We start from the raw sequence: 13,403 nt of genomic DNA on the forward strand, positions 1-13,403 counted from the left end.
GATAGTCACTTCAGATATGGAGTTACCTAGGATGGTTGCTTTGGAAAAGCTGAGTGTGTTGATAGTAGAATATACAAGTCAAAATAAACAGTAACTATGGAGAATTGTTTTGGAACTTGATTAATGGGGTAGAGAACAAAGGAACAAATTTGGGAGTGGCCAAGAAGAGAACATGTTTTCCATAGTCTAGAGTTTGGAAAACATGCTTTGAAAATTTTAATTCTCCTTTTCAATTCTCTAGTAAATGAAAGTGATATATATTCACAGTACTTTCCTTATACCATGCCAATTGTCTTCAGATTGGGTCATCCACATAAAAACATTATAAATAAAAATTACTTTTATTAGTATTACAAAATATCAATGTTTTTTCCAAGTTCTACTATCTCTCCATATATATCTATGTATATATACATATTGATATTATGGGTTCAATCTCTGACATAATAAAACAACAAAACCCCCAAATAACTCCTCTTTCATTTTGATATCTAGTCTCAAAGATAGAATCTTCAAATAATATTTACCAGAAATTTAATAGATCTGTACATTGTTCAGGGTTTCTCCTCTGAGTAATGTATAATAGATAATATGCAATATTATCATTATGTTGTACTGTATTTTAATATATGATACATTATCAAATAATCTATGTTTAAAGTACATGTTTAATAAGCTACCTGCAAAGAAATAAGCAAGGGTGAAATTTTAAGTATATATGGCAATACTTGAAAATCATTGTCTTGTATAGCCCTTAAAGAAGAGAAATACACAAGTGGTTTTATAATCTGTGAATAACTATTTTGAAAAATAAGTTCCAGCAATATAAAGGCAAGTTTTATTTTTAAAGACATTTATTTGCATTGTCTAAATATAAATGGTCCAAACCCAGGACTTATTTCAGTGTTTCAATCTGCTTGTCTCCTAACAAATATCAGGACTAGTAACAATTTCCGACATTTTTGATATATCTCATCTAGTAGAGGTTTTTTGTTTTTCTTTTAAAATGTTTGTACCATTTACAACTGAACTCTGAAAACCTTTGGAATTAAGTGTTCCTAATTTTAAAGGGTGAAAACTAGTTAGATGCCCATCAACACAGGTTAGTTTTCTCACTGAAGTATTATATAATACTAAATTACAATGTTAATTGTCTTAGTAATTACACCAGGTTAATTTACATGTTATTTAATTATATAATGCTAGGTACTAGTAGTTAACAATTTAAAAATGGTGCAGAGGGGAAAACTTAAATGTACCATCTTTGTTTAGGTTTTATTGATTTTGTAGATTACATTTGTTAAATACGGAATTCAGTATTATTAATTCATTTTTCCTAGTTGCAAGAGATTTTCGCCATAGTATGAAAAACCTTAACAAGCATTGTAGTATTTTTAATCTATTTCTCTCTATATAAATCACATGGGATGTGCTTAGAGTAAAAATTCCATTTAAAATAATTGTGTTTATGTGTCAAGATACCACTTTAATTATACGTAACCGGAAATGCAACCCCCCAAAAAAAATTCGTCATTATTACGAAATTTCAACAAAGAACAGATATATTAGAAAGTGTTCATACACTATTGTTCATGATTTTAATTGTAGATGAGGTGTCTGAGCTACTATATGGTTTCTCCAAGGCACATACCTACACATTGAATCTCCACACACTCACAGACTCACATTCTCTACCTGTTCTAAATTATTTGCTGATATGTCTTCCACTTGTTTTAATCTCAGTGTAAAATCTAGGTCAAATTTTTTATAAGTGTTAAGTGGACAATTTATCTAGAAATAATCCAAGTCTTTAATACTAAGTTATCCTTTCTAATATATCATAGGGAACATTCAAAATGTCGTCTCTCATAATCTAATCGAAAAATGAAATGTGGCAAACTGTGTTAAGGAATTTGAAAATAGGTAAGCATATGCAATACAGGCAGCATTGAACACCAAAATCATATATTGTACAGTGATCCTTAGAATTAAAGTTTGTCAAACTCACTTCTACAAAAAAGGGTAATTTAGACAAAAATGGCTAATTTAAAGACAATTATTTAAATTTCCTTAATGAACTGAAAAAAATAAAGGAAAATATTTTTCTATAGTTTCTGACTTTAAGAAGTAAAAGTTTTATTTTTTTAAAGATTGTCCTATAAGGAAAGAGTACTCCTTATATACAGAATAATTAAGTGAATAATTAATTAGTTGAGTGGATTAATCTGTTATAGAATAAAATTTTATATTATTTTATATCCTTCTATACTATTTTATAATAGCATTTTATACTATTTTATAATAGCATTTTACAATCATTTTAAATGTTTTTGTATATTAGAGAGATCTCTACATTAGGATCCATTAGACTCTTTTATTTGTTTAATCAGGATCTTGAAATAATGGAAACATCATCAACAGAACTGGGTTTACGATAACTAAAAAACTGATGACTCAAACAAACATTGACTAGAGCATGTGAATTTGGCACAATTTAAAATGCAATGCAATAGTGTTACAAAAATCTTACAGCAGAGCAATAAATAGGTTAATTGATAGAAAGTTACTAAAAACTATTTGAACATATTTCAGTTTCAATTGCAACAGAATAATATAGACACTTGTTTGCTGAATTATCATCCTATACACTCTGTTCTCATATAATGAGTTTTCAAAGTTATCTGGATCAATTTTTCAGAAGCAGTTTTAAAATAATTGGTTCCCAAATAAAGATATTAAATGCCAACTTTTAAGTGGCAATAATGCTTATGGCTAAGATAAAATGAGATTCTTTCAGAAATGCTGACACAGCCTTGACTGTAGGCACTTGAGTGTGTGGCTATAATTCTTTTTTTAAATCTTACCCAGCAATGCTTCAGGTAAAGGAGTTCACAGAATATGTCAACAGTAAGAAACAATTCTAGAGCTTTTAACAAAACCACAAACCTGAGACATTTATATTCCTTTTCATTTTTATAACTAAATGACCAAATCATTCACAATGTATTGATTAGCTCTTTAATAGATAAAAGGTGGGCATCAAGTTAGAAAAGTCAACATTTCCTAAATCATTTGATTTGCAACAGCTATACATTTTTTAAGTTGACATTTTAAAGACTCTAAAAGCCTTTTCAAAAAAGTCTTCTGCTTTGTTTAGCATTTAGTCACTAATCAGAAATAAATAAGACAGAATGACAAGAAGCGTTTCTTTTCCATTTTTAATTGTTAAACTATAGAATATCTTCCCAAGAGAAGTTGACTTTTTATGTGGAAGACACTTAAAATTAAACCAAATAACACAACCTTAGAATAGGCCAAGGCTGTGCAACTTTTACTGAAAAGAAAGTGGTTCAAATAGAAAATATAATTGTTTAAACCTAATTCACATTCTTTTAAGAAAACTAAGATAATAATGCACCTAATGAGTTCATTTTTAAGCCCAAACAAATAAATGCATAACCAAGATATGGTGAAGTTTTCTCTCCTCTATATTGTCATCCGGTCAACAGACAATTATTGATCTTAGCTTGGGAAACACTGTTATGATGCTTATTGATCAAACTGTATAAATAAAAGTATGATTTTTAGATAGAAGATAACTGTGAGCATCACTTCTTTTACATTCAGAGTTTGGAGCAAATATATATGATGAGTATTACTGTCAACAAATAATAAATTGATTAGCTAATAAAAAAGGCCCTTATAGATTCATATGGAAAATATATGCAATGAGGATGAACGTCAAACTGTAAAACAAAACTGTACTTGCATCACAAGTACTCTAATTGCATAGTATTCTAAAATTTTGATAACTAACATAGCTTTAATTTATATTTCACTATTTATTCATTGTTACAGAAAAACAGTCAAATGCATAATACACCTGTTTAACAATCATTCCTAGTTTTTATCTTATCCTCAAGCTAATCTTATATTTAAATTCTAATTTTCTCTTTTTATAATTTGCATTTTACTTAAAGGCAAAATATCACACTTACTACAAAATTATCATGCAAATTTGAACAAACTTGTCAACTGGCAAGTTTTTACCTTTGCATTATGTCATGAAATAACATTCATCTTATTATATTAATTCCAAATGCTAATTTTCTCTTCATAGGATTTAGAAAAGAAATATTAATGCAGTTGATATATTTTTATAAACATATGTTGCCAAGTAAGAATTTCAAAGAACATACTATATTTAGGTTTGATACTAAATTGTGCAGTTACTATTAAACAGGTACATCAACCTGTTATAAAACTGAGCCAGGCCAGAAAAATTGGGCAAGGATAAGTTACAAAAGCACCCTCCTTGTAAGATACCCACAAGATTTACTAGTCACTTATTTTTTATTTAAATTCTTTTTTAAAAATAAATAATAACATTATAGTTAAGTGTCAGTGCTATATAGTTATAATAATCCAACTTACTTTCAAATAAACTGAGTCATTATCATAAGTTTAACATTTAAATATTTTCAAATGAATTTACTATGTAGTAACAATACTTCTTTTTTTTAAATATATTATTCAGGCAAAAACTGCAGTTGGAAAAGTAAAATCTAATGCTGACAAGATCTAAACTTGCCCCTCCCAACCTTCCTGCAGACCCTACCAAAAAAAAAAAAAAAGATGTATTAAGCACATCCAAAAATTAAAAGTAGTTTCCAAATCTATAAAACCTTATATTACTTTGCAGTTGAAATTTGACAAGGAAATTCAATATCAGATTTTTAAAAGGAAGAACCAAACTAAGCCTTTGGAAAGCCCAAATTATGATCTACCCATTTTGATGTTGTGGCAGGATGTTTCATGAGGTTGGGGGATAGCTCTCTGGCTTATCTTCTCTGCTTCCTTTCACATCCTAACTCCCTGTGCTATAAAGCCTGGAAACAGCTCTAGGAATGGAAAGAATGTAAACAGCCTTTCATTGTCCAAAAGGATGGCAGTGTGAAGAATGTGTTCTTATCACACAGTCCCAGCTCTCCACCTCACTTACTGTGATAAAGTGCTCCGGGGAAAAAAACAACAACAAAAACATTACAACCCAAGCACAATCCAAAAATGGATTAGTATTTGACATACACTTCCTTAAAAACTAATCAATCAATCCACACTGGCTGTAATATTAGAACCTAGCTCTTAAAGCGGATATAAAATCCTTTCAAGATATAGTTCCCATTTCTATTGACTATGTGGTGTGAAAGAAAATCTACTCTTTCCAATAAGTTGCTGATAGAACTTTTTTCCTATTATGTGGCCAAATATGTGCCCACTCTTTTAAGTAAAAACATAATGTTTATTAACAGATAGATGCAGAGCTCATGACAACTACATGCAATATTAAATAATTAGCCAAAAGATAGTGGTGATATCTAAAGATGCATCCCAGTACCTGATTTCACAATGCACCTGATTTCACCAAGGATCATTTCTTTTTCCACCCCCAGAGTTTTGTACTTACACATAACATACAAATGCTGATTTATTAGAAGACTCTTATTTGGAAAACAGAGTAAACATTTAAGAATCAAGTGATAATAAAAATTATTATATGCATGCATACCTTTCACATGCATAATGCATAAAAGTAAATTTTATTTTAATTTTCAGTATTGTCTTCAGCCAATGTGTGTGAATTTAAAGACATTTGGTAATATTACTGCGTTTTCTTCTTGGTGCAGTGAAGAATTTACTAATGGAAAGGTGATGCTAACCTTCATTGCATCAAAAATGGGTTAGTCCTTGGGTCCCCTCTCCCTTTACTCACCCCTAAGAGTCCCTTCTATCCTTAAATTTGGTAAAATATTTTGTTTCTACAATATAATTTACATAAGAGTTACTTTAATAAGTCACTTCATTTCCCTACTAAAAGCACTAGGAGCAAGAGGAAAAGGGAGGGCAGTGGTAGAGAGAGGGAAGAAGGGAAGAAAGGAAGGAAGGAAGAAGGGAAGGAAGGAAGGAAGGCAGGAAGGCAGGAAGGAAGGAAGGAAGGAAGGAAGGAAGGAAGGAAGGAAGGAAGGAAGGAAGGAAGGAAGGAAGGAAGGAAGGAAGGAAGGAAGGAAGGAAAGGACGGAATGAAGAAGGGAAGGAAGGAAGAAAGGAAAAAAGAAGGAAGGAAGGAAGGAAAAGAAGGAATGAAGAAGGGAAGGAAGAAAGAAGAAAAGAAGAGGGGAAGGAAGGAAGGTAGGAAGAAAGGAAGGAAGGAAGGGAGGAAGGAAGGAGAAAAGGGAGAAAAGAGAGATAGTGATTACCAGTCTATATTGATTAGGTTCTCTAGTCTTGTTTCAGCAGTTTATCGCAAACTGGGTAATGTTCAGTAGAGGACCACAGAAACACTGGCATCTGCAGAAAATTCTCTGAGCAGCGCCATATCAATAGGTGCCAAGAGAGCAAGCAGTCAGATCCATCACACAGCAGACTGAGCTAAGCAATCCCTTTTATAATGTTACTCAAAAGTTACCTTCTTGATACACTTACTGTGGGCCTCCCTCAAACATCATCCGGCAAAGCAAAGCATTATATAGGCAGATAGCCCAAGGCAGAGACTGTGGCACCACGCGGGAAAAGCTAAGGGAGGAGAATAGTTGCAAGTGCAAAAAGCCCCCTAGATTCCAAGCATCTCTGAACCCTGAACCACCACTTAAACCTCATCTGGGCTCTCTCTGTCCCTGGGCAGGAGTTGGAGGTCTTCGAAGGTACCCCCACTGCTTAAAGATGTCAGAAAGGGGCTCTCCTTCTTGGGCACAACGTGAGCGAAAGTTCCACACTGCGTCCCCGCCGTCTGCCAACGGGACACACGGGAAGGAAGGGAACAGCACCCCATCATCACCCCCTAAAATTTGCTTGAGTTGGCTCCGAGCAGGGTGTCCCTCACTAGCCTTGGGCATGAGACACTTCAATGCGGTTTTGAAATATGAGTGCTGACATGTGAAAAAATAAAATTAAAATTAAATTAAAAAAAAAATCCAAGTTCGGGCTCCCCTCTCCTGGCCCCAGAGAACCCATTTCTCCTGCTAGGTCGGTCGCTCCCAAAGAAGCCGCCTCCGCCCCGGGAGCTCTTCCCTTGCACTTGGAGCAACTTGAACTCGCCTCCAGACCCCATTCCATGCTAGATCTCTCACCTGCGTCGAGTTCTCCTTTATTCCGAACCCCCACTTTTGCCCCAAGCCCCTTCAAACTCCCAAGACGGTGCACCCCGGCCCCACGTCCCAAGCAACCAACCCCTGGCTCTGCCTTGGAATCGGTGTTTCCCGCCGAAAGCGCAGGGGTGCGCGCGGGCCTGGCCCCCCACTCACCAGCTGCAGCAAGCCGGGGACCACGACGAGGGGCAGCGGCCGGAGGCGCATGGTGCCGGCTGCCACGGGGCTCACGACTGCCTCTCGCACATCTCCACTTCGGGGGGCAGGACTGAGGACTCCGGGGACACTGGTGCGCGCCGCTGCCCTCCCGGAATCCAAGCCAAGAGCGGCGCGGCGCAAGCTGGGTGGGAGGGAGGGAAGGAGGGCGGACTAGGGTGCAGCCCCCCGAGTCCCCCTCCTTTGATGAGGGGCCCGGCAAGGAATGTGAGCCGGGAAGGTCCCAGCTCAGAACCGCTGCGCTACGCTCCAGAGCCCCGCGATGCGTCCCGAGCTCTCTGGGTGCACTCCCGATGCGCCCAAGTGAACCCAGGTTTCTTTTCACTCCTGGTTGTTTTGGGTACCGGGTTCCCCAGACCCGAAGCTGCTGATAGGTTTCTGGCGCTGTGCAGCTGCCGCTCAGAGATCTGAGAAGTCCGATGACTCCACGGTCCCCGCCCCACAAAAGGGCCGGCTTGGCTGGTTGGGGTGGTCTGAGTGGGCGAGGAGCCCTGCACCCGATCTTGCTCTGGTCTGTCTGGGGAGGTTGGGGTATGGAGGAGTGGGGCAGTTGAGTATCCCTGCCAGAATGCTGGAAGGTGTGTGTGTGTGTGCTGGCTGGGGGAGACCCCAATGTGTGAGGATGCAGGGAAAGGGTCCTACAATGAAGGGGTGAGGGGGTCTGCAAAGAGGAAAGGTTGGAGTGGGCGATGGAAAAGGAGCCCCGGAATCCCCTTTGCACGGATGCAAGAAGTGAAAAGTGTGGCTGGTGCGACTGGGAGGCTTTCAGGAGAGAAAGTAGCAGCGAGCACAGAAGGGGATCTCCAGGACAGATGAAGGCAGGATTGTGGGGAGCCCAGCCAGTTCTGTCGGTCCTGGCCTCCAGTCTGAAGATGCAATAGACAGTTTCTGGTGTAGGCAGCGTCGTCCAAGAGGTCCACAGGGATGCACTGGAGGGAATCTTCTACCGGGGCTAGGGAGAGAGGTATTGAGACAGGAGTCCCTGATGGGGAAATCTTGAGAAGGGTTTTCTACCCATCTGGTGCTGCAGGGATGCTGTTGGTGACCCTCGCTTCCCATGCTAATAACTCTTAGGGAGAGATCCTTCACCTTTGGCTGCACACTCAGAGTGGACAAATTAAAGATCCATGGACCAGCTGACTCCTGTAAGATTTACTCTGGAAGAGAATTTACACAGTTCATCTATCAACTCATTGCCTAGATGGGAACTGTAATATCCAAAGAGATAAAGTGAGGTTTCCAGGGAGGCAGATTCTCCAGGGATGACGCTTGGACAGCTGCTTAACAGAACACGCAGAATAAAGCTATTTTCCACATCCCTAAACGCAAGTTTCACCTCCCAGAGGAAAACGTGTTGAGGCTAGAGAGTGGAATTGTGATTGACTTCTGGCTAAAGAAACAAAGATAACCAAAAGTGAAGTTTGGATTGGAATTGTGAGACAAGAATGTTTTCTTTTCTTATAACCTCCTATTCCAGAATAGAAATGAAGGGGTGTGGAAGAAGAAGGTCCAGGAATACACTTGAAGCATATCAGCCTCAGCCTTGTCTCATCTTTTATTCCCTAGGTGGATGGAAGTTATTACAGATGTTCTGGGCTCCCAGCATGACTTGGGAGATGTCTCTCATTCCGCAATTGGATGATTTCTGAAAACACAACTTTATTCCTTTTGCAGAGGAGAGAAGCCACTCAGGCCATGCAGCCTTCCTAATCCTGACAAGTTAAGACAAGTCTGAGTTGTAGGAGGTGGGCTTCAGGTTCCTAGGACCCTGTGTCATAGGAAGTACAAGCTCTTATCCACCCCTTTGTCCTTAAACTCTTAATATTTCTTGTAATAGACTCAGATCAAATAAAGTTACTGCTAGCATGTCTAAATCTATAGCTCTCCCTTCTTACTCTTCATCTCCACACACACAAAAAAAATTCTCTTTACTTTTATCCCTCATCTCCACAAAAATTCTCTCTTTACTAATTGTGGAGCCCATTTTAATTTTATCCCGAAGCATAACTAAGGTGTGTGTGTATGTGTGTGTGTGTGTGTGTGTGTGTGTGTGTGTGTGTGTGTCTTTCTAATTTCAAGGAGTTTGCTAAAGGTGGAAGTCTTAGTAAATTTCAGATCCAATAGGTTTATATTTTATTTAAAAATTTTAGGAAAAAGGGACTTCACAGAAAAGAGTGTCAGATATAGAAAAGGTGCTGTCACAGGAGAAGGTAAGGCAAACAGCTTTGCAGGATGTAGTACCTTATTTAGACTCTATCTCTATGAAACCTCAGCTGATTCATCTGTAGAACCAGAAGGTGAAGTAGCTTCTTGATTTAGTAGTTCCCTTTCCTATTGTCATTCACTACCTCTCTAAATGAAAGATGTTATCTCAACACTCTATCAAATAAATGATTGAGTAACTTAATTATTGCAGTATTTAGCAAGTTGTTCTTATTGCTTAGAATATTTCTTTCTATGGGGAAAATTAAGCAAAATTTGTAAATTTTGGCATCTGTCCTAGTAGTACTAAGTATGTTCACAGAGGTGTTTGGTAAGGAGCATTGAATTCCAAGCTAAAAAGCAAAGAGAAACATTGAAATGTCTCATAGACCATATTGACTAGAGTCTGGTATGACCTATTCATGAATTCTCAAATTCTCCAAATTTTGCTGACTGGACTATGGGGAAAAGAAAGAAAGATGCTGATCATCAAAGAGACAATTATCAGCATAAGGGAGAAGAGAAAGTTGAGACAAATAGAAATATATATTGAAGCAATTAGTTTATTGACTTTGTCCTTTATGACATCATACACTCTAAGGATATATAAAACAAAGCAAATTAGACAATAAGAGGAAAGTGTAAGTTTAAATATTACATATTAAATTTAGAAAAAAGAAATATTACTATTAGACAGTATGAATCATTCATGGTATATAAAATCACTCAGCTTTTGAGAATAGCCAAGATTAGACTTCCTGGTATAATATGGGAAAGTTATTCTCTATGGAGGAACAGTATGAGCAAAGGAATTGTAGAATAGAGGAACTTTGAAAGACATAATTAAGAGATGGACAGTAAGTGGATCAGACTGACTAGAGGAAATGTGTTCAAGAAAAATAAGAGGAAAAATAAACTTTGGACTGAAGTATAATGATCTGGCAATGCCAAGCCAAAGATATCAGACTTGATTAAAAGAAGTGTAGTATCTTAAAACATTTTGGGAAATAGAAAATTCCTACATAAAGAGGCATAAAATATTTGTAGCAGTAATAAGCAGGATGAAGCTCAGAATGATTCAAGTGATGGTTATGATAATTAAAAAGAAAGAAACATATGAAGACATGGGACCTAAAGTTATAATTAACAGTAAAATTAAACGTTAGAATTTTTTTCTGTGTTTGTATCTTTAGAGGACAGTAGAGCTTCTCCTGGCTCTATGCTCAGGGATCATTCCTGTGGAAATCATATGCTGTGCCATGATGTCAGCTGAGAGCAAGGCAACTGCCTTAATCCTTCTACTAACTTTCTGGCTCCAAGTTGAAATATTTTAAAATTTTCATGCATTATTAAATAATTTTGTAACACTCTCACCACTTCTTAGAGACAATTAAACAACTAGAAAACCAAATCATTGTTTTCTCATTTGCCAGAGTATTTTTCAAAGTATGTGGGGAGTAAAAATAATTTTCATACAATCAAGAAGCTGAAAGTGGAACTTACCAAATATTACTGCCTGATGATGCCATCATAGTCTGAAAAGGACAACTGAGACATTTTTCAATGCTGTGAGAGCATATTTGACAAGTTGTGGCTTATCTGCACCATTAGCATTATTTCTTGTGCTTTTCCTCTGTACTAACTTTCTCACCCTTAACTGTTCATTAACATTGTTACTAGAAAGTAGACAGGAAGATAATATGCAGCATAACATTTCAGAATTGCCATGGATGTTATAAACTAACCATATTTTTCTCTTTATATGCAAAGAAATGGGAGTTCTAAAGGTTATGTGACTTGCTTCAGGTCATCTGTAGAAATTGGGCAAATCTGAAACTTAATTCAAGGCTTCCGATTCTCACTGCAGTACTATTTCCAATTCATTTCTCTGCCTCAGGTATTTTTTTTAACTGTCCAGCAGTTATAAAAGTTTTGATGTAGTGAAGGAAAGGACCTTTATCTACTAAGAGTTGTAGGATTGATCTATAGATGCTAAAAGACCCCCATGGTTAATATATACCTGTATGTAGTACATATAATACTATATATTATATGTATACATATATTACATACACATATACATATTATATACATATATATATAAACATTTAATTGTACTGAGCCAATAGCATTGACCTGGCAGTAATTTTAGAAGGTAAAAGGTAAGGATAAATAAGTCAGTACCGAAATATTAGGACAATCTCAGAGAAGTATAATTTTGGAAGCAAGATCATGGCACCATTTACCCAAGTAGCCATAAATAAATGGTGCCAGAGTAGAGGAAATTCTGAGGAAAACTTAAGTAATGGAGTACTCTAAATCTCTAGATTCAACATAATTTTTATAATTTAAAGAAAATTCGAGACTATATTGTATTGAAATGCAGTCACAGTTGCAGATGTTTTTCTTTTGTTTCTGCTTTGCTTTGTTTCATTTTGGGCCACACCCAGTAGTGCTCAGGGCTTACTTCTGTCTCTACACTCAGGAATCACACCCTATGGGAACCATATGAAATACTAGAATAGAACCTAGATTTGCCACCTGCAAGTCTAATGCCCTATTTTTTACTCTCTCTCTCTTTTTCTTTCACTAACCCCCAATTTTTTCTCTCTCCTTCCTTCATCCCTTTCCTCATTCTTTCTTTTCTTCCTACTACACTATAAAATTATTGTTCTATTAATTGGGATTATTTAAGGCATTAATAGTTATTATTAGAAACTATATACATATTTGGTTCCATAGGATCATCAGAAAGCAGCAAGAACTTTTAGTTGTAGGTAATTGGGCATAATTTAAGGCATTATAAAGTTTTATTACATGAACATATTCTTTACTCCAGGTTCAAACACAAAGTAGAGCTCAATATTAAATTGGTTTTACTTTGACATTGGTAACTACAAAGCAATCTCTTCACCATCTCATTAAGTGCATATTAGAAGGCCAATCAGAACTTTAATAGTTGTTGATGACACTGACAGTAGCCAAAATGAAAGGCTAGTGAGACAGGAAGAGAGAGAGAGGCCAGTGAATCATCCTAAGAGAGGATTATGAAATAAATTGAACATCACTCACTTATGAGCAGTAAGGCAGAAAGATGCTTCTCTGTGCTAATATTATATATATAACAATTTTAATTGAATTTTATGAGCCCATCATCATCTTTCTATGTTTTTCCTATGGATTATCTTTCAATGTATAAGTGATTGCTTATACTTAAGTGAACCTTTACTACTTGCAAGACAAATATAGTGAATGTTGTTATTGGAAGACCAGTTTTCCTGTTTTGAATTCTGCTTCATATGTGAATAAGAAAGCAAAAGGACCCAACCAGAGAAGTTATAAGGCAAGTATTTTGCTTGACTTCTCCGTTTTTACTTGAATAAAGTGATGTCAACAGAGAAAATAATGCTGCCAATGTCACATAGACAGACCAAGGTGAAGAAGATTACAGATTTCAATGTCAATAGCTTTTTAGATTCTATTGGACTTACTCTGGAGTATCTATCATGAGCTGTGGCATGCCTACTATCTGATCCACAATGATTTAGAAAGGAACAGTAAAAGAAAACACATTGATAGAAGAACTCTGTTAGCTACTCAAATGGAAAATTTCCAATTTGAGTGTGCTTCTGTTTCCAGGAAAGAAAAGACAGGAATTGGGATGAGAAGAGAATGGTCTGAACTCTTTTAGCCCTTCTGCATTTTACTAAGCTATTTTTGGTCATAGATGCACAAATACAATTCAATCAAGTACAACTATAATAGAAAGACATGTAAACGCTCAAAATATTAGGATGTTTAACTATTAAAACATTTGAAACTAAGTAAAGATATTTTGAA

General features: G+C 36.4%; 1 protein-coding gene across 1 annotated transcript in view; it reads right to left on the reverse strand.

Moving 5' to 3' along the window:
- The window catches only part of NXPH2 (neurexophilin 2), a 133,749-nt gene extending 126,180 nt beyond the window's left edge, over positions 1–7,569 (reverse strand). The window contains exon 1 of the mRNA XM_049773765.1: positions 7,302–7,569. Coding sequence (XP_049629722.1) covers positions 7,302–7,352 — 51 coding nt within the window. The 5' untranslated portion in view covers positions 7,353–7,569. The remainder of the gene's footprint in view (positions 1–7,301) is intronic.
- Between the last annotated feature and the right edge of the window lie 5,834 nt (positions 7,570–13,403).

Source organism: Suncus etruscus, chromosome 5 (assembly GCF_024139225.1).
Source record: "Suncus etruscus isolate mSunEtr1 chromosome 5, mSunEtr1.pri.cur, whole genome shotgun sequence".
Taxonomy (NCBI): Eukaryota; Metazoa; Chordata; class Mammalia; order Eulipotyphla; family Soricidae; genus Suncus; species Suncus etruscus.